The 23,487-nt window shown below is 42.5% G+C and overlaps 2 protein-coding genes across 2 annotated transcripts in view; one reads left to right on the top strand and one right to left on the bottom strand.

The window, feature by feature from the left end:
* Position 1: 1 nt before the first annotated feature.
* slc13a4 (solute carrier family 13 member 4) lies at positions 2-22,725 on the bottom strand. The gene is made up of 16 exons (XM_076722006.1): positions 22,297-22,725; positions 13,146-13,274; positions 10,356-10,492; positions 9,948-10,123; positions 9,799-9,862; positions 9,417-9,456; positions 9,220-9,306; positions 8,944-9,128; positions 6,316-6,435; positions 5,974-6,075; positions 5,344-5,445; positions 4,861-4,973; positions 3,830-3,942; positions 3,298-3,459; positions 2,775-2,912; positions 2-2,506 (listed from the first exon to the last, which is right to left on the bottom strand). The coding sequence occupies exons 1-16, from the start codon at positions 22,417-22,419 to the stop codon at positions 2,369-2,371; spliced, it is 1,929 nt and encodes a 642-aa protein (XP_076578121.1). The 5' UTR covers positions 22,420-22,725; the 3' UTR covers positions 2-2,368.
* Positions 22,465-23,487, top strand: part of LOC143314806 (uncharacterized) — a 29,295-nt gene continuing 28,272 nt past the window's right edge. The window contains exon 1 of the mRNA XM_076722007.1: positions 22,465-22,606. The gene's annotated coding sequence lies outside the window, so the exon portion shown is untranslated. The remainder of the gene's footprint in view (positions 22,607-23,487) is intronic.

Raw genomic sequence — 23,487 nt, 5'->3', positions numbered from 1 at the left:
AGTGGTTTTAGTTGTTTTATTGTTGTGCATGTATAATGTTGTATCATCCTAGCTCTAGTTTTTGTCTGAGTAGGATATGAAGGAAACATCAAAGTATAACACATAATTTAGGAATATTACAGCTCATTTGGAAACAAAAGCACATTATATTACAAATCTGTATGTATTTACAAAGGAGTGTGGCCCCTGGGTCAAAGGTCACTGCTGTAACACCATCATGATGTAAGAGACCTTCAGCAGAACTGAATAAATTACAAAAGAAAAGCATAGGCTTTTGATTCTGCCTACGCTTGGACCTAAACTTACAATGCAATGATATAAAAAAGCCACAAATTACACTTCAAATTTGTGTAAAAATATAAGGCATATCTTGTATATTTTTTGCACAGTACAGTGAATGTTATGTGCAAACCTTCTCACCACCAGACGACAGTTATTTGTGTGTATACTGTGATTTGACAGCTGATTGAACAAACTACTGTACCATACGACCCTGTGCTACCTCACTCTGTCTCTCTTCTTAAAGGCTTTGGATGCTGCGTTCAACAGTGACTCAGGACTTGGAGGGACTCTGCAGTCTTTCTGCATTCACATGCCAGGAGAGAACAAATAAAGACCAAACGTGGTCATCCTGTTGCTTAACATACTGATGTGACAAATTTCATAAAAAATACAATGTCTGCGATAATAACTGTTGCTTTTGATAAAGGCTTGTTTAAGTGTTTTTGTACATGCTGGCGAACACAGACTTTCATTTTCATGGTCAATGATCATGATATTGGCAAAACGTAGGTCCTCAGCTGGTACAATTTTCTCAGATTTTTCACCAGGCTGAAGTCAAAGAAGTGATTAAGGAGAACACAGTCAGGGGTCTTGTTTGTAGAATACAAAGCACCTGGCTGAATACACAGATTAATGGCAGGAGTGTGTCTAACCTCTCAAGTCTACAAGCCTTCCAAACTGCAAGAAACCACCATGAAAAGCTACAACAGAAACCGAGTCAGCATAAATTCCACAATGGTATGACTTTCTATACCTTAAATACAGCACAGGTTACATTCTTAATATTGTAATGAGTTTCTCAGGCTGAGAAAAAGCACTTAGACTACAGTGTTCTATCGTTTAAGGAGGGTGGTGGTGAGCTGAGATCCCGCACTGCTCTGAGATTACAGCAAGTAACACTGTTAGGGTTAGAGGTTGGATTCCCACAAGAGACAGTGACGCTTTAAGTGTAATCTGACCGGCAACAATGTGGTGAAGGCACAAGTGGTGCTGGAAGGCGCTTTGGGTAAACGTGGCCAACAAAACACCAAATGTTCACAGTATGATTGGGCACAAAAATCAGCTTCAGAAACTTTGGTAAAGACATCAGACAGATATTAAGAAGCCTAGATTTACAAAGCAGATAGCAGCTAAGAACATCTATGGACACTGTAGATCAATTTGCTAAATGTACACAGGCTTTTATATCTTTAGAAACAGATCATAAAGACTCTTATGAAAAGATACTGGCCACATTTGAAAGTTGCTCTATGTATACAGTACATAATCAGCCACAGTAGAAGCCTCTTTTCATGCATTTTATCTTGCTTTAATACAACAGTCTGCTCTTTCTTTGACACTGGGCAGTGTGCCCAAAGTGATATATTAAAGCTAAATTTCAGATTCACTCAGAAAACCTGTCACCAGCCCACCATGTTGCAATGTATGTGATCTGGTTGCAGAGCAATACATTTAAGTGCAGCAGAAGCATGCAGTAAAAAGAGGCTTCCAGCGACACCATTTTTCTTATTTCTGTCAAAATGTGAAATAATCCACAGAATATGGCATGATGTGGCTCTGGAAAGACTTTCCAGGCAGCTTCTAAGAAACCTAACTCATCATTGTTTCTATCATAAATCAAAAAAACAAAATCTGTTCTTGATCACCACAAATAGGTTTGTAGCTTTTTAGTAATATCTTCAGTGATTCGGTGAAAAGATAATCTCCATCAAACTTCGGTCATGGAGGTAAAAAAATATGTTTTTGCTGGAGTTAGTGCTCCATTCAGAGGCCACTTTGACGGAGGCAATCTGTATTCCACACAGCACCCCTTTATGGCCAAAAAATATATAATTTTTATTATTCTATCGAAGCAACAGGTCATAGTTTTTTGCTCTCCTCCTCTCCTTCTTCCCTCCATCCTTCTTCTTCATTCAGGTCCAGTTTAATCAGTCTAAGAAACAGCTTAACTCTGAGCAAGACCGTCCTCTTGACACGGATTTTTCTTGTTGTCTTTCCTCACAGAAACACTGCCCCATGTCGTTCTCTCTTTCTGTCTTTCAGTGATTCATCCCCTCTTCTTCCCACTGACCCCACCCTGCGGTGGTTATAAGCTCCCGGTGACGTTCCTGGCCACTGCCCAGGCTGGGAACTCAGTCAGGTTGAAGAGAGGAACCCCCCACGTGGTGATGGCCAACATCACCACCGCCACGCCGATCAGGTTCACCCCAAAGCCTGCTTTCACCTGAAGACGAGGAGGAGGAAAATGAAAAAAAACAACTGGTTATATGTGACAAACCTGAGTTGTATGCATTCATTCATTTGAAAATTAAGTATCAGAATTTGGTGTTTTGGTTTCGCCAAGTGTTAAGACAAAAATCTGATTACATAAAACAAATTGGACACATTGTACTGTTGAGCCTGATGCTGCAGGTGCAGAGAGAACATGTGACTTTGTGTGTGTGTGTGTGTGTGTGTGTGCGTGTGTGTGTGTGTGTGTGTGTGTGTCGTACCATGTCGCTGATCTGCACGTGGCCGTAACTGAAGACAATGGCGTTGGGGGGGTTCCCCACTGGAAGCATGACCCCAAATGACACACACATGGTGGACGGGATCAAAGTGTGGAGGGGGTTGATGTGCAGCGTCTCTGACTGGATGGAGGGAAGTGGGTGAAGAAGAACAAAGGGGGTAAAGAGAAAGAAAGGGAAAAGAAAGGAGGGAGGGTGAGAGGGATGGTATAAAAACAGGAAAGGAAAGGAAAGGAATTGTAGAGGCGAGGGAGAAATGACAGGGGATAAAGAAAGGTAGATGAAGGATGAGGAGAGGGAGGAAAATTGTGTGATGTTGCAGCAGACATCATCATTGTTTTTACAAATTTTGGACTCTATATTGTTCAAAGCACCACCTGCCTTTCCCTTTGCATTCTTCACATCAAGTCCCTGCTTTATTAATGCTTCATCTCAACACAAAAGTCTGAATTTTTGTCAGCACTTTTTTCTCCTCTCTGGTGTCCCTGTGTGAGGGAGTGTGTCGTACCAGCGCTGACAGGATGGGCAGGAAGACGGTGAGAGTTGCCGGGTTGGAGGCAAACTCTGTGACCGCCGACACCAGCAGGCAGGCCAGCAGGGTGACAGCCCAGGGAGGAAGACCACTCATGGGCTCCAGCTGTCTGCCGATCCACACTGACAGGCCTGACACCTGCACACACACACACACACACACACACACACACACAAACATACATAAAACACGTGAGCATCCTCAAATAGTCTGTCACCCTCAAACTGCACTCTGCCATCAACTGAGAAATTAGCCACAAATATACTATTGTCTCTACATAGTTTTCATATTTCATGTTCAAGTATAATGTACTTTCTTTATCACTTAAACTATGACTACAGGCTCTTTCTAATACCAAATTCCATCACATTATCACCTTGAATCTCCGCTGACTTTCATGAGATGAGAGCCTGAGGATAAATCCTGAAGATAAACATGGCGCCTAACCTTTAACATACAATGGTACGGTGCTGTAATAAAACAGCACACTCAAACGCGTGTGTAGTACCTTGCAACCAGCAGCCAGTGCATAGCCTCCTCCCACCAGGATGACGATCTCCCATGGCATCAGTCTCTGGAAGTCCTTCCAGGTGATCATGGGAGCCAGCGGGTCATCATCATCTGATGGGTTTAAAACCAGAGAAAATATTTTAATGCAGCTCGAATGTTTTATTTAAGAAGCATCAAACCTATGAATCATTTTGTCATTTATAAAAACAGTTTTGTACTGTTTTGTTTCGGGGTGTCTGCTGAAAGGGAACTTATTTTATTGAGTTGTAGTGTATATACAGTACATGAAAAAGATATTTTTAGTAACACTTTGTTACAGGTAATTTCCACTAATATAGAGGAAAGAAGAAGTCCACTTAAACTCAGGTCAATAGTGTGTTATCATTTATTATTGGAGTCCAGTCCAATGTATATGTTTACCTCTCTGTGTCTTAAAAAACACCATAAATTGTAAAAGGAGACAAAATGCCTTGCAGCTGTTTGCATGTCTACATCTGTGTTCCTCATGGGTTACGGTGTTAAGAGGTGACTGGACTGAAGGGTGTCAGCACTATATCATGTGTTGAGCAGCACAGCAAAATACAATAAATGTCAGACTTCTTCAGTGTTTTTCAAAGTGTTGCTCAACTGTGGAGAACAGAAGTGTCTGAGGTTGAACTGTTTTTCTGTTAAAGCAGAGGTTTCTCTGACCTGGTGAACCTGTGGTATACAAGCAATAAATCAACATGCACAGGCTGGTAATACAGACAGGAGCGTGTTGAAACAACAGCTGTTTGCAGCAGGGCAAGGAGACTGTGCATGTGATATATATGTGTTATTCATACATTAAGGGTTTTTTCTGTCTTATTTTTCTATTAACCCAAATTTACTTCAGTGTTTCCATTGTATATTTCTATTGCAGTGCTGAACAACTTCACTTTACGTTGTCCCATATGTTAAAAAATCCACATCTGGTCCCCCCGAAAAGATAAAATAAGGGTAGAAGAGCCGTATCAAAAACAGTCAGTTGGACGAGTGCTTGGTCCTGACCTGTGCTTTTATAGCTGGAGGAGGGGGTGGAGGAGAAGGGTCTCCTGGCAGGGATGAGGAAGAGCAGGAAACCCAAAAGGACGGACACTGTCGCATCAGTCCTGTAGCCTTTCCTGAGGAGGAAAATACCCACATTAACACATAACATACAACGCAAATATAAAAGACGCAGAAGAAGGAGAAAGAAAACCTCCAAGTTCCAAGTAAAGTGTTCTTATGGTGCAGACTCTACGTGCATGCTTACAGTGTTATCGAGAGATCCAGCCAGCTTCTCAGCTCTCTGCTTTCATATGTGAAATCACTTAAAGTGAAATTAAGAAAAGCGTTTCCAGCCATTGCAGAGGATAGTGTGATCCTCACCCCTGTGCGATGGTGTGTCTTTATGTATTTTTGACTGACAAACTGCACGACCTACCTGAAGCCACTCACACCTGTTTGATCACTAACACTCTTTAGGGTGTGTGCAGCATTATGGCTACTCACTTCTCAAAGAGAGAGGTCCAACCGGGCACAAAACCAGGCTCTCTGGTGAACCATAGCAGAGTCATCAGGATGAAGAAAACGCCAGTCACCACCTCCGGGTAGCTGACACACACACACAAACACACGCACACAGAAACCATAAAAGCATGTGAGCAACAATTACATGAGTGATGGTTATGCTCCAATGTCACGTCTGGGTGTGTGAGTAAGACACACACATACACACACACATGCAGGTTACTGCCAAAAATCTTGATGTTTATTGGGACTTTGTAAATCAAAAAAGAATAATTGTATGCATTTTCAAACAAATTTTTATCAGTTTTCTGGATATCTTTCAATGATGTATAGAGCTGGACATGTTTTGCAGTGTTTATAAGTGCAACCACGAGACAAACAGCATGACCCTCATGCAAAAACACAACATTTTCCTATGAGTTCTGTAGGTGTGGTAATGATGCTTTTCAGTCTGGTTCCCACCACAGTTGGACTGAATACATTTCCATTATATTACCTCAGATTTCTCACAGGAATTTACCATATTCGCATGAACACAACCTCCAAAGTTCCAACTATATTCAAACAGGAAAGCTAGGACGAAAACACACACGCAGAAGCATGCATACACACCTGATAGGTCCCAGTTTTGCATACTCCTCATGGATCCTCCTCTCTGACAGCATCTCTCTACTGGTTTTGCGTTTCTTACTCAATGAGCATGTTTCCCTGAAGCTGAACACACAACAACAACAACAACAACAATAATGTCAACCACACGGCGACCTGACACACACAAGAGGCGCCATGGCTCAACAGTGTACAGACAGAGAGATCATCATTTGAGTCTATAATGATACGATGCAACACTCCTGTCCAGCAGGTTAGAAGCGTCAAGTAGGACGCACACACCATCATAATCACATAGTAGGCTATAATCTGTGAAATACACACCAAAAGCATGCACACACTCACTTGCAGCCGAGGAAGAGGAAGTGCAGCCAGAGCCAGGTGAGGACCAGCATGATGATGGCGATGGGAAAGCTGAAGATGAACCAGGTGCCGAAGTTTATCACCTTCGCATCTGGATAACGGCTGGAAAGACAAGGAGAGAGACAGAGAGAGTTCATTTGGGATGCTTGCACATGTGTGTGAGAGCGTGTGCAGGTTGTTGTGCGTGAACACGTATTTTAAACAGTATCGGCTCATCTCTTTAAAGGCTGAAACTTGTGACCACTGACAGCAGCTGCAGTAAAACCTTATCAGAGTTTGATCCCCCGTCAGCTGCCTACCTTGACTCATGTGTTTGCTTTGACTGACAGCTGCTGTCATTCTCATCTCCACACTGATAAGAGCTGAGTCAGTGTGAGCTCTGTGCTGTGACAGTAAAACCGGCGGGAATGACGGCAATCTGAGCTGGTTTAATAACTACAGGGCAGCAGGCAGAGCGGAGGGAGAAAAAAATCACATAAGAACAACTTGTTAACCTTTCCATCCTAAAGCTTAAAGGTATACTGTGCAGATGAAAGTATTTGACAAAACTGAAGATGACGCATGGGCTGTAGTTGCAGATCTCGATGCTGTCTTGCTAATGTTGGTTGTCGAAACAGCTTTTTAGGCTGCATGTTTCAGAGCTAGTCTTTGAAGTAGCACAACCATGGGTACAAAAGTCACAACAATATCTGATGGAGGAACATTTCCAAACAAGGGCCAGACATGCATTGTCCTTTGCATAGGTATTCTGCAGAATGAGAAAAAATGTGACTCTTCTCAGGTAATCACTTATGACCCACTAGAAGTGTGTGGTGGTGTATTTACCTGCAGAAATCTCAATATGCAGTAACTTCAATCCCTCATTTTCACTGTGAATCTATTTTTCCAGACTACTCTTTTGAGGGATGAAGCAGAAGAGAAGCAGCAGCAGAAGTCGTAATCGCGGCATCCACTAAATCCACTAATTGCATGTTGGCATCTCTCAGAGATTTAACGCGACCGCCACCGACTCCAATCTGTGTATTTCTTCGAAAGCTCTGCATCATAGACAGCAGAGGCCACAAGGGTCGCTGACATGTTGACACGCGCCATCAAAGTCAGTGCCAGTGTGAGGCCCCGTGAGAAACGTTTGCCCAGTTGACAGTCAAGCTTGTTATTTTCAGCTGCATAAAGAAAAGAAGCCCATCGTAGGGGTCGGTGCCAGACGGCCGGCTGCGCAGCGGCGTAGCGGTCATTCGTTTTCAGTGCGCTGTACAGGTGATGAAGTGTGTTTGCTCAGACGTGCTTCAGTGAGCTCTCTGCTGCACGGACGCTAAGTAGGGTAAAGGTGACATTCAGAGGTGATCATGTATGTGCTGCAGAAACAACTCTGCCATCCCTTCAGTCATCCTCAGTGATCCAGCACCATCAATGACTTTGTTTCAGTTGATTTATATGGAAAAATGACCAACAGTGAAGGTAGCACCAAGAGGAAACTTAGGGACACCAAAAACATCCAATTACAGCAGAGACTAGTTTTAAGTACAAAGTTAGCTCTGGTTTGGTCTCCAGCCAGCCCTTTGAAAAATATGCGAGGGTTTGTCATTATGAACGAGCCCTTTCACATTAAGAGGAGTCATTTTCTCCATTCAAGCATAAATACACTGATAAGGCAGCCTTAAATACATCGAATTATTAAGAACTGATGAGCAAACAGCTTCACAAAGGTTACACAATCATCTAAATTTGTTATCTTGATGACATTTTGATGACTGTTTCTCGTCTGCAGTCTTTTTTTGATCATATCCTGTTAACTAAATGAAAACCACAAAAAATCCATTGCATTCACACACACGCACTCACACACAGAGACACACACACACACACACCACTCATGCCAACAATTCTGAAATCTTTCTTGCTCTTCAGAAACAGAAAATCTCTGTGGAGCACAAAACATCAGCTGCAGACTGAAAGACAAGTTGAATGCTTGGCCTTGTTTTACCAGCATGGACTTGTTGCAGACGAGGACTTGGACTGACTGACCTGAACAAACACACACACATACACGGACACACAGACACACACTTACAGAAGTCGACCTCGGGCTGTTTGACTGAAATTTGAGAAAAAATTCAAAAATTCTAACCGAAAGGTATAATTCGAGGGGATTTTCCTATTCGCTGCTTGGATTGGTTGCTGGTCCTCATAACATCACTTTGGGATTACAACTACAACTGCACACACATACACACACACGCAAAATCAAAACCTAACCTTTGTCCAACAAGCTGCGACATGAAGGAGGCCATTCTGCCGGGCTTAGTGCTGCGGCTGGAGGAAATCGGCTCTGTCAGGGCTGTAGAGGCTGATTAGTTTGATCTCAGACCCTGCCTGCTCTCCAGACACTGAGTTAACGTGAACTGCTTCAGCACGGCAGCCAAGAAATCAATCAAGCTGTAAATGTGTTGAAAGTTGTGATGGTGTCTACAGGCATCCTGAGCTAATACCAAACCAAAATATCTGTCTGACACCAGTTTGTAAAGCTGCTTTAATAGTTTTCTGTCAGCAGATGTTTTTTTTTTTTTTAACTCATTACACAAGTTAACATGTGTGCCCGTGTGGACCTACGTGTTAAACTGCTCAGCAAAGATGAGGTTGGTTGATGTGCCGGTGATGGTTATCAGACCGCCGATTGTGGCAGCGTAGGTGATGCTGAGCGAAAGGCATTTACAGATCATGTGATCCCTCTTGGTGGGATACTGGGAGTCTCTCCTGGCCTTCACCCGCTTCACATTTGGGATTTCGATGGCAACCTGAGAGAGTGAGGGGAATACTGTGTGAATGGAAAACGTTACTGACGTTGATTGAACTTCCTCTAAGAACCTGTGTGGGTGTGTTCCTAACCTGAGGAAGGTGTCCGTTGGTGTGTTTCATGAACTCTTGGTTCGAGACTGGCCTTAGACCCAAACCATTTACCTCCCCGGTCTGGACCTGAGAACAAGAGCGAGAGACGTCACTTTAGGTATGAAGATTTTTCTGTTGCTCTGCTCCTAATTATTCTTCTGCCTACTTGGTAAAAAAAAAGCCTTTCCAGCTCTCACCTCACTCAGTGTAGAGAGCTCCTGTTTAGTGCAGTCACTGCTGGAGGGAGAAGAACTGGAGTTACACCTAATACTGATAATCGAATGCATGAGACGCTATCGCTGAAAAGTTGTGTACAAACATAATTCGTATTTTACGAAGAGGTGAAGTAGCTAAAGAATATAATACAAAGCTGAAATAGTTTTCAAAAATTATTTAACCGATGATAATCAATCTCTTCAGTTTTATGAGGTTTGCTGCACTTTCTCCAGGCCAACAGTTGAAAAGTTGGCAGTGACTATGGCACATGCTGGGAATCACTGGGTATTGCAACTGGGAGGAAGAAAATGAGGAAAAATCCACACATGCACCGCACACAGTATGTCGCAAAAACACACATACCTGTCGTTGCGATAGAGCAGCTCTAACTGGTTTTTGTCCAGGTTCTCTTCTTTGTCTGAAACAGCTGCAGACAACAACATTCATCAGAAATGGAAAAGGGTTGGATGCACAATCCTTTTGGATTTGCTGAACTACTGCTGCTGAAGTACCGCTGTCATCCTCAGGGGCCTCAGTGGTTTCGGAGTCATTGTGGCTGTCGGCCAGGCCGGTGCAGATCAGCTGCTGCAGGACGGCCTCGGCTATGGGCATCACCATGGCTGTGGTGGACGTGTTGCTGAGCCACATGGACAGAAACACTGTGCAGCACATGAATCCCAGCACCAACCTGAACGAGAGAGAGACAGTGACTGATGTGTGTGTGTGTGCGTGTGTGTGTGTGTGTGTGTGTGCCTGTGTGTGTGTGTGTGTGTGTGTGTGTTTTTAGAGTGGGATGTTTTGATCAGACCTCAGTCTCAGTGTTGGATTTAGTGTGTGTATGATCAGCTTTACCGAATGTGTGACTGTGTGTGTGTGTGTGTGTGTGTGTGTGTGTGTGTGTGTGTGTGTGTGCTGCTCACATGCCAGGCTTGGCCCCTGCAATCATCACCATGCGCAGAGCGATGCGTTTGTGCAGGTTCCACTTCTCTATAGAGGCTGCCAGGCAGATGACTCCCATCAGCAGCAGAGTGGTGTCCTTACAATACTCTGCTGCCACCTGAACACACACACAAACACACACACACACACCACCCTTACTTACAGAAGTCGACTTCAGGCTATTTGACAAAAATGTGAGTAAAAAGACAGAGAGAGAGGCACATTAAAAAAAAGTTTATATACTATCAAGACAAGTTTTGATGTCCATTAAGCAGGCAGGGAGGCGCATATATCCTAATGATGTGTCCAAGGAGCAGCATGGAAATGCAGAGTAAACGTGGGCCCAACACATAACCTTGTGGGACTCCTTGTGTTATGGGCACTGAGTGGGATTGATGGCCCCCCATGATGACAGATAGGGTGTAAACCACTTCAGTGGAGTTCTAGATATGTACAGGAATGACTAACATGTCCAAGATCGTTGGTGGCACAAGATTAAATTTAGGAAAGATAAAAAGCACAAGATCTGAGAGGACAGGAAGGGCCTTTTGGTTGTTCCTTCCTTCCTTCACCCATTTCCCTACTTCCCCCTCCTTCGTTTGGATCAACATTTACAGTTTGCCATTTGTTCTTCCTAATCTGCTCTACTTCCCACCCGCAGGGTTCACGGCCTTGCAGCATTATATAAACCTGCGTCTCCTCACCTCTCACCTAAAACCTGCTGCACTTCCTCCTGCTGGACATTTTTACACATGGCTCCTTCTCACTCTCTTTCTCTGTCATTTCCATGTATTGAAAGGAGTATCACAGGAGAGGAATGACACAGGATGAATGCTTTGAACGCTCCTCTTCCCTCCATAATAACTGTAAAATAGTTAGAGCACTTAAATTAGCAATTTTCTAGACTGGTCTGATGAGCACTTATATAGCGCTTTACAAAGCTGCCCCTCACACACACTGATGCAGGTTCCTGCCATTGGGAGCAATTAGGTTCAGTGTCTTATACTACAACACAAGGAGAGGATGAGCCAGGGATTGAACCACCAACCCTGGGGCTGAAAGATCCGCTTTCAGTTCATGGGGTAGCTGAGCCTCAGCTACCCCATGAACGCGAAATGCATTACAGACTGAAACCAAATATAATGTGGCCGTACCAATGCAACTTGTTTGTCAAGGAAGATAGTTAGTGGAGAAAGAAATGGACACTTTGATGCTGGCTTTACTAACACATCTATATTTGAAATTAGAAAAGTTTCCGAGCACTAACTGTTGCTTGATCATGTTGAAGGAGCTACAGACTGGATCAAGTATTAGTCAAGAAAGGAATTAAATATTCAAATCCTCACTGATGAATTACACAAACTGACAGACACAGAATAAATGCTACTTATACTGTACAATTTACAGTCTGGTTATCTGTCCTCTGTAACTTCCTTGGCTCATTTGTATCACTAATACATTTAGAAACCTTACTAATCAGTTCTAATTTAGATTTACAGCCAGCTGTCATTACTCATGGTTTTAGGGTCATTTCTAAAAAAAAAAAAAAATCAACATTATGACTTTGGTTATCACAGAAATTTAGGGGAAAATGACAGACCAGATTAAAAAGACATTTGTACTGATGCCATTCAACACTATGTACCAAACATAGCTATGTGCTATGCAGGCATTCGGCCGTTCCTCACTCATGGGTTCATTTGGAAAATGGGGTGTGGGTGTTAGGAGAAACTGGGAGTACGATAATGGACTGAAAATGTTGCATAAAGCTCTGTTGGCAATTAACTGAACACCATCACAAGAGGCTTACAGCAGTGTTAACAGGCAGCTTTGTCACTGTTTGTCAATGCGATTTGGTCACGAGGCGTACAGCTCACTTTTTATGTAACGCTGATAAGAAAGATGAAGAAGAGGGGGGAGAGTTTAATGGAGAGGAAACTTGTGTTATTAGTGTGAAAAAAGAGGTGCCGCTGTGACCATCAGTCAAACCAATCAAATCTCACCGAGGCCGAGCAACAGACGTGGCCGTGGTGATGACGGTGGAGAAAGTGTTTGAGTGGCTGATTGTAGGTGTGTTTGAATGCATGTACTCAGAGATGAAACCACGCTGAGAAACATCATCATAATGACGATGAGTGCCAGGTTAATGGGGTTTTCTGCACGCTCCACAGAGTCACGGCTGATAAAACCTTTACAGCTGAGTGATGACGTCTGGAGTGATATGTGATATGATAAGTAAAACCGCATTATAAAACCCTAATGGAAAGTTATATGTACCTGAGAAACCTCCCACATACTTAAAAGCATACAGAGAGATGCAAATGGATCGTAGTTCATGAAGTTCAGTGCACAGAAAGACCTTTCACCCATTTTCTTTCTGATCTGGACTTACTGTACATCAGCATATACAGCAATCTTGTCAGCTGATTCTTACTACCAGCACAGTAACACGCTGTCACGACCTTGCACCCCAGCAATCCTGCTGGTTCCCTGCATCGCTGTTAAGCTCTTTCCCCCATTAGAGTGACAAAGTTTTCCATCCCTTACAGAAAAACTGAGCTTCACAATGGCTCTTCAGAAACCTCAATAATAAGATAAAGAGTAAACATGAAGTTTGGTTAGCACTATAACATGAACTTCTTGGCTTCCTGCCTTTTGCTTCTTACCTTCATCTGAGATCCAGCTACTTGAGAATAAGTCATTATTGATTTATTATGTCACTTACCTCACCAACTCAAGCTAAACACCGAACAGACAGACAGCCGACTCACCTCGCTGGACTTCAGTACCCCAAAGAGCGGATAGAGGAAGGCAGGAACCAGAGCAGCAGCACCGAGAGGAACGGCCTCAGACACCCAGTAGACTGCCGTCACCATCAGCACGTACGCACAGCATGCCTCCTGTAACGGTGAAAACACATCATCGACCAGATAAGACACAGGTTCAGGCTTCTTTGTCATACTAACCACACCACAGCACAGAGCATTTACCAACCAAAACAAACTTTTAAAAGAACCTTTTCTAGAGCAGGGGTGTGGAACCAACTGCATACGACCGGAAACTCAAGACACCAATCACCTCTTTTCAAGAATAAACAAAATAACATTCTCTTCTGAGTGGTCCCTGAAGGCAACATGCATGAAGCAGTCGACATCACATCAATGCATTATTACAAATGTCAAGCATGCAAATGATTATTTGTTTATTGAAGTAAAAGTCAAGCCAGTGTGTCCTAAGTTAGTTTGTGTGGACGAGCTCACAGTGATGAAAAAGGCTCATCTTGAGGGTCATTACAACTGAAAACATGCTAAACTGGGTGAGCTGCAAGGATAAATGCACTTAAAGTTAAAGTTAGCGCTCTTTGGTAGAGTTTGGGTATCCAACAAGCAGCTTTCACAAGACCACATTCTGACAGAGACGGTGTTCTGCAGCAAGTTTTGTGGTGAGTGAGCTAATAGCTGAGAGGCTGAAACCTCATTCAGATGGAGAATTTGTGTAGGAGAGCCTTGATGCTGCTGCAGAGCTGCTAACACCAGACAAAGTAAAACTGTTCCAAACCCCTGATTCCAGTCTTTATGCTAAACTACGTTCAGCAGATATGAGAAAGGGATCATCAAACATATTGAGCCATATTGAGAAAGACTTCGAAAGGCTTTTGAAGCATTATCAGAAACATTTCTGGTCCTGGTTCAATATGCAGGAAGGATGACTCACTAATGAGCCAGAAGCTAATACAACAGACACTGATACTAGCATCTAGTCAGTCTCACATATACATACTGTACATGCACAGAAAGCACATATCCACACCTGCTCTCTTATAATATATTAATTCATTATTGCAAGTTTTTTTGTCATTAGTATGGTGTGCATGTTGTGAGGTGTTACTGGGACAGTGGGTCTCTTTCACACACACACACACACATTCACACACAAACACATACACCGATGTTGCATTCATCTAGTTATGGTTATATAATATCGCCACACGAGCCTCTCATACCGCTCTTTCGCAACACCAGCAGGCTTAGTGACAGGCTCTCAAACCTTAAAAACTAAACTCGTGACATTCGTTAAGACCTTATGAAAATTACCAAGAATTTCATTCACAAACCGTTTACATGCCTGAGACGACAACAAAGCACGAAATAGGTGTGCACTGTCATGGACATGCACAGCACTGAACTGCTCTCTCTGCACATGGTTTTAACTGTGTGTAATATCTGGACTCAGTGTTTGATTTGTTAACTTGAGCATTCCCTCTTCTGCCACATGCTGTGTGAGCTTGTAGTACTTTTATGTAAGAGGAACATTCAGTGTAACATCATGCCAGTAACAGGTCAGTTAATCTCAAATTAATAACCCCAGAGCGGGGAGAATTAGCCGCGGGGCTCCAGGATGAAGCATGTCCAGACCTGTTCAGACCTCACAGCTGTTCAAAGCCATTGACTGTACAGAAATCACTTCCTCTAATATGGTAGATCACCTGCCAAGTGTGTTACAGTTACACACTCTACAAAGTCTCTTACACTCTAGGCGGTCTGCATCTCTGTTTAAATTAGAGCTAGCTGTCAAGATGTAGCTCTATCAAAACAGTGTAGAAGTACAAACACACGTAATCTAGATCTAGAAACCTTTTTCTATCAGAGGTCATTTCAATTTTTATGACATCCTTCGAGAGTAATATCAAATTATTGAATTGATGACTGCTTCTCATTGGTGAGGCGTCTGATGTCAGAGTGTAGTGATGATATGTTCAGTTCCTTTTGTTTACTTTACATGTCCTGATACCTCTCGCCAAATGCCTGAAGGAGCTTTCGCACTCAGCAGCAACTTCAGATGTCATAGCAACTTTTGTTCTTGCAGAGTAGGAAAATACAGTCATTCCTCTTTCCAGCTGCAGTTGCCACAGCTTTAATTTCCCTTTGAATGATTTCACATTTGAAAGCAGAGATCTGAGAAGCTGCTAGAGCTTGAGGTTCAGCTCTTAAAGGTTCTTGGTAATGTCCACCATGAAGGCTGAATCACACAGTTTCTACATCAGGTTTTCATCTTCATCTCTGTGAATTATTCCAGACAAACAGGCGCTTTGGAGCAATTTTCCTTTGTCCGGTGTCAGCAGCTCTGCAGCAGCAACGAGGCTCTCCCTCACAAATTCTCCTTCCGGGTGAGGTTTCAGCTTCTTAGCTATGAGCTCCCTCACCACAAAAACTACCTGCAGAACACTGTCTCTTTTTAGCATGTTTCAAGCTGTAACGTGTCTTGAATCAGCAACTCATAAGCTCATGTCAGATAGACAGGATAGACCACAAAATGAAACAAAGGACACATGAAAGTGACTTTAATCAGCTGCAGCTTGGTATTGGCTTGGCTTTCATGCCACAGGTTGTCACTCGAAAGCCACCACCTCTGCTTCTTTTGGATGCTTTCCTGTGGATTTCACTTGGCAAGAGGAAAGAGGCATTTCCAGGCATTAGGCACAGCTGTTGGATTAGGCTGAGAACAGAACAAGGTGTTTGGGATCATAATCAAGGAGGCCCTCGCCAAAGAAAATGTTACAACAATTTAAATCCTCTCAGAACACACTTCATAAAGAGAGAGCATGTTGTTAAAAGAGACATTTAAACAAAAGACAAACTGTTCACGATCTGCACAAACTGCAGTTTGGTCAAAAGCTGTTTCTGCTCATTAGCCTGTTGGTGTCTCTCTCCATTCGGTTAACAGTTGTTTCAATCTGTACGTCTGTCTTAACATTCAGGAAACATGAGGTAAGCGAGGGGCCTGATAACGAGATCAAGTGTGTGACTGTTGATCCGTCACTCATGCTGAGAAGACTGCAAACAGGAAAAGAAAGGTGGCAAGAGGGAACTAAAAAAAGGACAGATAAAACGAGACAAACATGTACCATTAAATAAACACAGGGCGAGGGAGATACACACCAGAGATGCTCTGATTCAGCAGTCACTGATCATTGACTATTGGTCTCTGTCTATCAGGAGATAGCTTCCACACAAGGACTGCAGCTTCAATCAGATGCTCAAACATTCGTGTGTGCTTCTTTTTCTCTGTTTCAGATTTGCGAGTTAAAGCCAAAGTGCTCGGTAAGCAGAGGGGCAGGAATCACTGAGTGGCTTATGCAACCTCCAGACTTTATACTGAGACGTGTCAAGGAGCAGACGTCAATACATGTTGCTATTCTGATGGGGATGTTTGCTTTGAGGTTTCCGTGTAAGAAATGCTAGCAAGTGAACCAGTAATAGTTTTTTAAGTCGCGCAATGACTGATGCAAATATAGAGTTTTCAGCTTCTGTGAAGAGTTGACATTCAGAGCTGCTTTGTTTTTCCACTCTACCTGCAGACTACGTGCGGATTTACTCACATTTTTGGGGAAACAGTAGACGACAGAGAGGCAACAGCTGCTGCGACAAGCATGAAAATTCAGATTTTTTTTTCTTTAAATCTAGGCGAAAGTTCACCTGATTTTCGGAGGCTGTAAAAGAATGTGATGCTGGAGGTGCCTGAGGTGAAATGGACAGTGTGTGTGCGTGTGTGTGTGTGTGTGTATGTGTGTGTGTCAGCAGGCTGCCTGACAATCAACACTACCAAGGCTGGGAGGTTTGAGCACTAATGGAGCTTTCTCTAACAATCACATCATTCCTTTTTCAGCTTTTTTTTTTTTTTTTTTTTTTTTTACACACTGAAAAATGCATAATCAAAGTTCTCCATTATTCCGCAGTCTTGGGCTGCAGATTATTCATTCTTTTAATAACCATTATGCCGAACTGCAGATACTGTATAACTCTATATATGAAGAATAAGGAAGTGGAACACCTATGCTGTACCATGGCCATGCAGAATTCTGACTGGCCAGAGGATGCACATCATTTTCAGATAAACACACGACTCTGATGCAACAGCTGCGTTAGCATTCAAAGCTAATACTAATAGCCACTTTTTTTCCACTAATACACTAGTTTTGTTAACAGTGCATCAACCTTTATTCCATGGTTGACTTCCAAGCGAGTGCCAACACAGGATTTCTTTTAAAGCTTTTTTTAGCATACAATTATTCTTTTGAGATGAATTCTAGGCGACATTTTTGTCTTAATTGACTGTTAGACAGTGTACACACAGTCCTTGACTCTGATGAGATCCGTCTCAACCACATAAGTTTATAACAACACATTTCATTTGTTGTTGATGTGATCTTTACACGCAAACTTCCAACGCTACAGTTTTCCCATATGCTAATACCCCAATTCTAACAATACCCTATTTGAAAAATACAGACCCCAGAGGAAGATAAGGCACCACACCCTGTACATTCATAAAAACATGCTTTCAAAATGCTTGAAAAAGCAGAAAATGTTGGCGAAACAACTCTGAATAATGGAATTGCGGCTGCTGATGAACAGACTGCTTGAATGCCTGCAGCGGACATCAATATTATCAATATGTACAAATTGAACTGCCCCTGCCAGCCAGTGAGATTTTTTTTTTCTTTACACGGTCATGATATAATTATCAATTGAGGTTTTGAACTAAGTATTTCATCATTGAACCATTTAGCTGGTTTGCTGTTGACACAATGTAAGCTTGTTGGCCAAGCGACTGTAATATCCGCTAAGCTAACCATCAGCGGTTGAATCAAGTGTAAACAATTCACATTAATATCAACATCTCAGGGTGCCTCTGGTTGGAAGATGGTTGACAGCATTAGATAATCAGACAGGTCTACATTGTACCTCTCTGATAGAGACAAATATGGTATCAGTTGTTTTTGTATCTACATGAGGGGCATCTCCATGACCTACAAACTTCAATCAGATGAGACGTTTTTCCTCAAATCCTGTGAGTTCTGCAGCTGACAGGCGGGTTTGTGTCTCAACATGTAGCACAAACCCAATGACTGTCTCATCAACTCCCTGCTATCTGTGGACAGTGTCGGAGGTGACAGTAGCTTAAGGTCTTTTTAGAGGCAGATTAGGTCATGGCTGAAATCTGTGTTCACTGCATCAATCAGCAGAGGGTTAAATGGGCTTTTAAACTGACAGATAACAGACACACAAACACACACTCGTGTTTCCATCACTTTAGGGGACATTGCATAGACTTACATTCATTTCCTGGAGACTTACCCTAATCATAACCAAAACCACTAGTTGCCTAACCCTAACCCCAACCTTAACCCAAGTATTCACACTAAAATTTAATGATTTACAGTTTGAGGACTTCTTCATTTTGGCCCCTTAAAGAAGGCAATGTGACTGCGTACAGATTCAAATCTGTGTTTTATACACATACGCAGACGCACAGATACCAACAAACGGACAACACACAACAAACGTCACTAATCCATTTGAATCTAAGAGAGATCTTATCTGAGATAAAGTTTGCAAAGAAGGGAGACTATCTTGAGATGGAACACAGCATTAAAATAAGGTTTCTTTTACCATTTATTTTGCGAAACCTTTACAATATCTCTGTCAGACAATCTGAAATGGCTTTCACTTTCAACCAGTTACCTTTGCAATGAACATCTGTACAAGAGCGGTGCAGTGAGGAGATGGATGTGGATGCACCACAGGCGTAGCTGTGGTTCATCAGGTCGTGCTTCGTCACATCGAATGTGAAGGGTCGGATGCACCAGAGTAACTTTGCAGCCATGCTAGCAGCACAGAGGTGCTCTGAGCTAAATGCTACCTCAGCTGGATGACATGCTCACAGCGACAATGCTACCATGCTGTGTTCAACATTCAACGTTCAACAGTGTGTTAGCATGCTAACGTTTGCTAATTGGCACTATGCACAAAGTGCAGCTGTGGCCAACAAGAACATCATTAGTTTTTAAATTATTTAGTTACAAACTAATTTATGGCATACATAGAAAAGTTGACCTGATGATGGTGCTCGATAAAAGTTAAGTGATCATTAAAGAAATTAGAATCCATCCTGAGGGGAACTTGGATGTCTGTACCCAATTTCAAGACAATCCAATCAATAATTATAGAGTCATTTAACTCAGAACCACAAATACCAACCTCATGGTGGTGCAAGTGGAAACATCTGGGGGTCATTAATATTCATCCTCTGGGAATAATGGATATTTGTACAAAACAGGATTTTCACTCCATCCAATAGTTCAGATATGTCAGTCTGGACCAAAGCGGTCGCCCAGTTGACTAATGCACAGTCACTGCCAACCCTAGAGCCATGTCGCTAGCAAAGCTAAATATGGGACATGTCTTCATATCCATGTACATGTCATGATGGACTCATCGTGTTCTATAGACTGACGAGTCCACAGCTCTCAGTTTACATGGGGATGCAAAATGGCACAAGCATGACTCTGTGCACGCCTGAGTCGTCTCTCTAGTCTGACCTGGCCTGACTGCATCCAACAGATGTTCTGTCCTGCTGCAGCTGGACACAGTACCACTCCAAAAACACACACTCACACACACACTTTCCGAACCCCCGCCAAATTCTTGACACAGTCTGGGGTCCCTGATGTCGTAAGGAAGCCACGTGGGGGTCAGAATCCAGCGTGGTGGTTGCTTGATTATATAACTTAATTGCTTGGATTGTTTCTTTCTTTTTCTTTGTAGTGAAGTTTTTGTTCTTTTGTTCTTTCTTGGCCTCATCCTGCGCCACCTACTCGTGCCAAACATCCACCAGTCCTGACATAACAGCAAGGCTCCTGGGCGACAACGTGATTGGCTGACGGACGACTTGCGAGCACGTAACAGCTCCTCTGAATATTAATGATTTTACAAGAAACGCAAATAACCGGAGCTCATTTATAACACATAAACACACACCTGTCACCACTCATAATATTACTGTTGAGATGGTGGTTGTTTAGCAACTACCTGAAATTTCATATTAATGACATGCTAATGAACATGTGACCACACAATTATTCATTAGAATATCAGCTACAAGCAAACACAGCTGTCACATGTTAAAGATTATTTAAATACATTTAAACTTCAGTCGCTTATGTTATAGGCTACTAAAGCAATATCACCATGTGCTAACATAATAGTTCATCATGACAAGGACATAAATGATTGGCTGAATATCTGTATGCCCACATATTGTTTTAAAGGGCATTTCTTGCTAGATTTCCAAATGCTACAATTTTTAACCCTTTTTCAAGTTGCATTTTCTAATTAAGGAGCATGCATGTCTTATTATTGATATTTTGGATTGAAAAGAAACACTATATACCAATATAACTGATAATAAAACCAAATTTTGTAGAAGGTTGGATGGTTACAAGAGGTTTCTGGATTCTGGAAATATGTTCAGACACCACCGTCTGAGTCTTTCAAAGACTGAAGAGGTATTTATTTTTCAGGGAAGCAGACGTTTGGCGGTGTGAATTGAGCTGAACTGGGGTTGAAGTGGACCATTTAGACTATAGAAAAACATTCTGAAGCTTGAATTTTTACTGCTCGTCACCATCTCTGTGAGTGACTGGAGCCAGGAAACTTGCTGAAATCCCAGCCGAGCTTTTCTCAGGATATGATACAGCAGTAAATGCTCCTCACAGCGTATCGTTTAATCTGGCATGAGAGCTTGCTGACAAGTGAGGAAGATTTAGTTTCCTCCTGATACTTAACCAGACTAATCACACAGGTCTGAGCCTCACTAAACGTGATCCTGTCTTAATTCCAAAATCCTACGCAAAACTCCACTGAATGTCTGAGAGCCACATTTCATCTGAAGGCGAAATGATGGTGGTTTAGTTAAGAAGCGATAAGAAATATGATAATGAATGAGACAACATGTTTTTGGCATCATACAATTCTCATCTCATCTGTCATTTCTATGCATTATCACCCAGAATCACAGCTCAACAAATCTTTATCTCGATGTGTCATTGAGCCTTCCGGGCAGCCCCTGTGTGTCTTGGAAACCCAGATCAACACATTTTATTCATACAGGTGAATTCTTGTAAAGATTGGACTTATGCAGATTGAGATAATCCGATTGTTTCCACATGAGCTACGAGGCAGAATAAGGCCGATTTCTCCTCCTTTCCAGTGGCTCTCACAGCAAACAGTCAGACTGAACATGAGCCTAAATGCGTATCAAGTTGTTCACTCTGGTTTCCCCCCCACCCCCCCACACTGATCTCCATCTCATCAGCATGTTGCGATGTCTCCTCTCCACACACACAGCTCAGCTGATGATCGGGACAGCTCAGGACAAGCATTCATCAAACAGAAGACAGTGTGCCTTTTGATTGATTCTCTCTCTCTCTCTCTCTCTCTCTCTCTCTCACACACACATACACACACACACACACACACACACACACACACACACACACACACACACACACTAAAATCCCATCAGGACACTTCAGCCATTAGCAGCAACCAGAAGGAGCATCAACAGATCAACTGGATCTTTGTTTATTGCTGTATCTGATGTTTTTGAGGTATTTATACAGTTTATTTATTCAATAATGACTAACTGAATAACTGATTTTGAATAAAAAAAAATCAATATTGTCATAAGCAGCATGTATTGTACTTTCATGTATGTTGTAGACTTTGCTATCTCACCTATAATATTCTTATGAGAAAGTGGTATTCAGCAAAAAAGAGACAATTTTACCTCCTTTTTCTTTGAAATGTTTGAGTGTCGCTGTGGTATTCAATAATTTACTGGCTTTTTTTCACACTTAAATGTGCTTAATTTCTAATATAATACTCCTAAATTCCTCTTACAGTGAGTAAGTAGTTTAATAGGTGTACTTTGTCACACTTTATCAGTAATCACCCTTAAATTTAACCATACGTTTGCATGTGCTCTTATTTTGAAAATTCTAACTTTCTGGCAGAAGTTAACTTTCTGTTTCTACACTTACACTGAAAATATACACATATTTATTTTGCTTGTACTCACGCTGGTGGGGTGGATGAGCGGTAAGGGAAGCAGGGACAGCGGGATGAACACCACGACGATCAGCTTCCTCGCCTTCCACAGCTTCCTGAACAGATCCATCCTGGCTGCGGCCTCTAGCCTCATGGGTGACCCGGGGCTCTGGGTCGGACCGGCCACAACTCAGCAGAACCGGGTGTGAATGTCACAGACCGGCCGCGGACGGCTGGAGGCAGGAGAAGGAGGGAAGCAGTCTCCTGGGAGTTCTGTTTTGGCTGTGCGCTTTTACGCACAGTCGGTGGCCGGTGACCGGATCTGTGTGTGTGTCTGTGAGGTGAGTGAACTTCCTTGAACTTGCTATTTCGAATCTGAATTTTACTCCCACCGTGTTTGACTCACGTGCCATGCACCACACCGAAGCCCCTCTCCCGTTCTGTGCGTTTGACGCCGTGTGAAGGATCAGGTGAGGCTGCCGGCACTTTTATCAGCCTGGATAGGTATGCTAATGAACCACGACTTTTCCACACCCTCTCTGGCTGCGCGACCAATCAGAGTAAAGTTTGCACAAGTGCGTGGGTGTGCGCGCGTGCATGTAGAGGTGTTCGCAGCAAAACTGTCTGTATGCAGGATTATAATGGGGCCAAAAGGGAGACACTGTGAGACATAGTAATATTAGAATAGCAGGGATGCTAGATAAAATGAAATTCTCCAGGAAATGAAATCTAAGGATACTATAAGACATGTAAATAGAATATTACAGAATACTTTAATAGATGAAGAGGAAGCAGAAGATACCGCAGCACATAAAAATGGCCATGCATTCAACATGCTATGCAGTGTTTTAGTGTGTATGTGTGGCCTTATTTTTTGCTAGCCATATAATTAATTAATGGTTTAAATCAATAAAAAAAATTGAATTACATATTTTAAAATCATATAATCCTAAACAGAAATACTGAACACATCACCACGTTTACGCAGTGAATTAAATAAGGCTGCAGTCACACACTGCCCTCTAGAGGACACGCTGAGTCAGTGCGAGCAGGTGCATTTTCCAGACAGCAGCCTGCAGAGAACCATTCATATCCTAAATTCACATAACATAAATGTCACAGTTTATTCTATATTATTGATCCATCTGTTTTAAGAGGAAAACAATCTAATTTTATTTTTTTGCTAAATGTTTACAAAGTTTTCATCAGGGCCAGGCTCAAC

The sequence above is a fragment of the Chaetodon auriga genome, chromosome 22, assembly GCF_051107435.1.
Source record: "Chaetodon auriga isolate fChaAug3 chromosome 22, fChaAug3.hap1, whole genome shotgun sequence".
NCBI lineage: Eukaryota > Metazoa > Chordata > Actinopteri > Chaetodontiformes > Chaetodontidae > Chaetodon > Chaetodon auriga.
The sequence above is the reverse complement of the archived record's forward strand: the minus strand, read 5'-3'. Positions and strand labels throughout refer to the sequence as shown.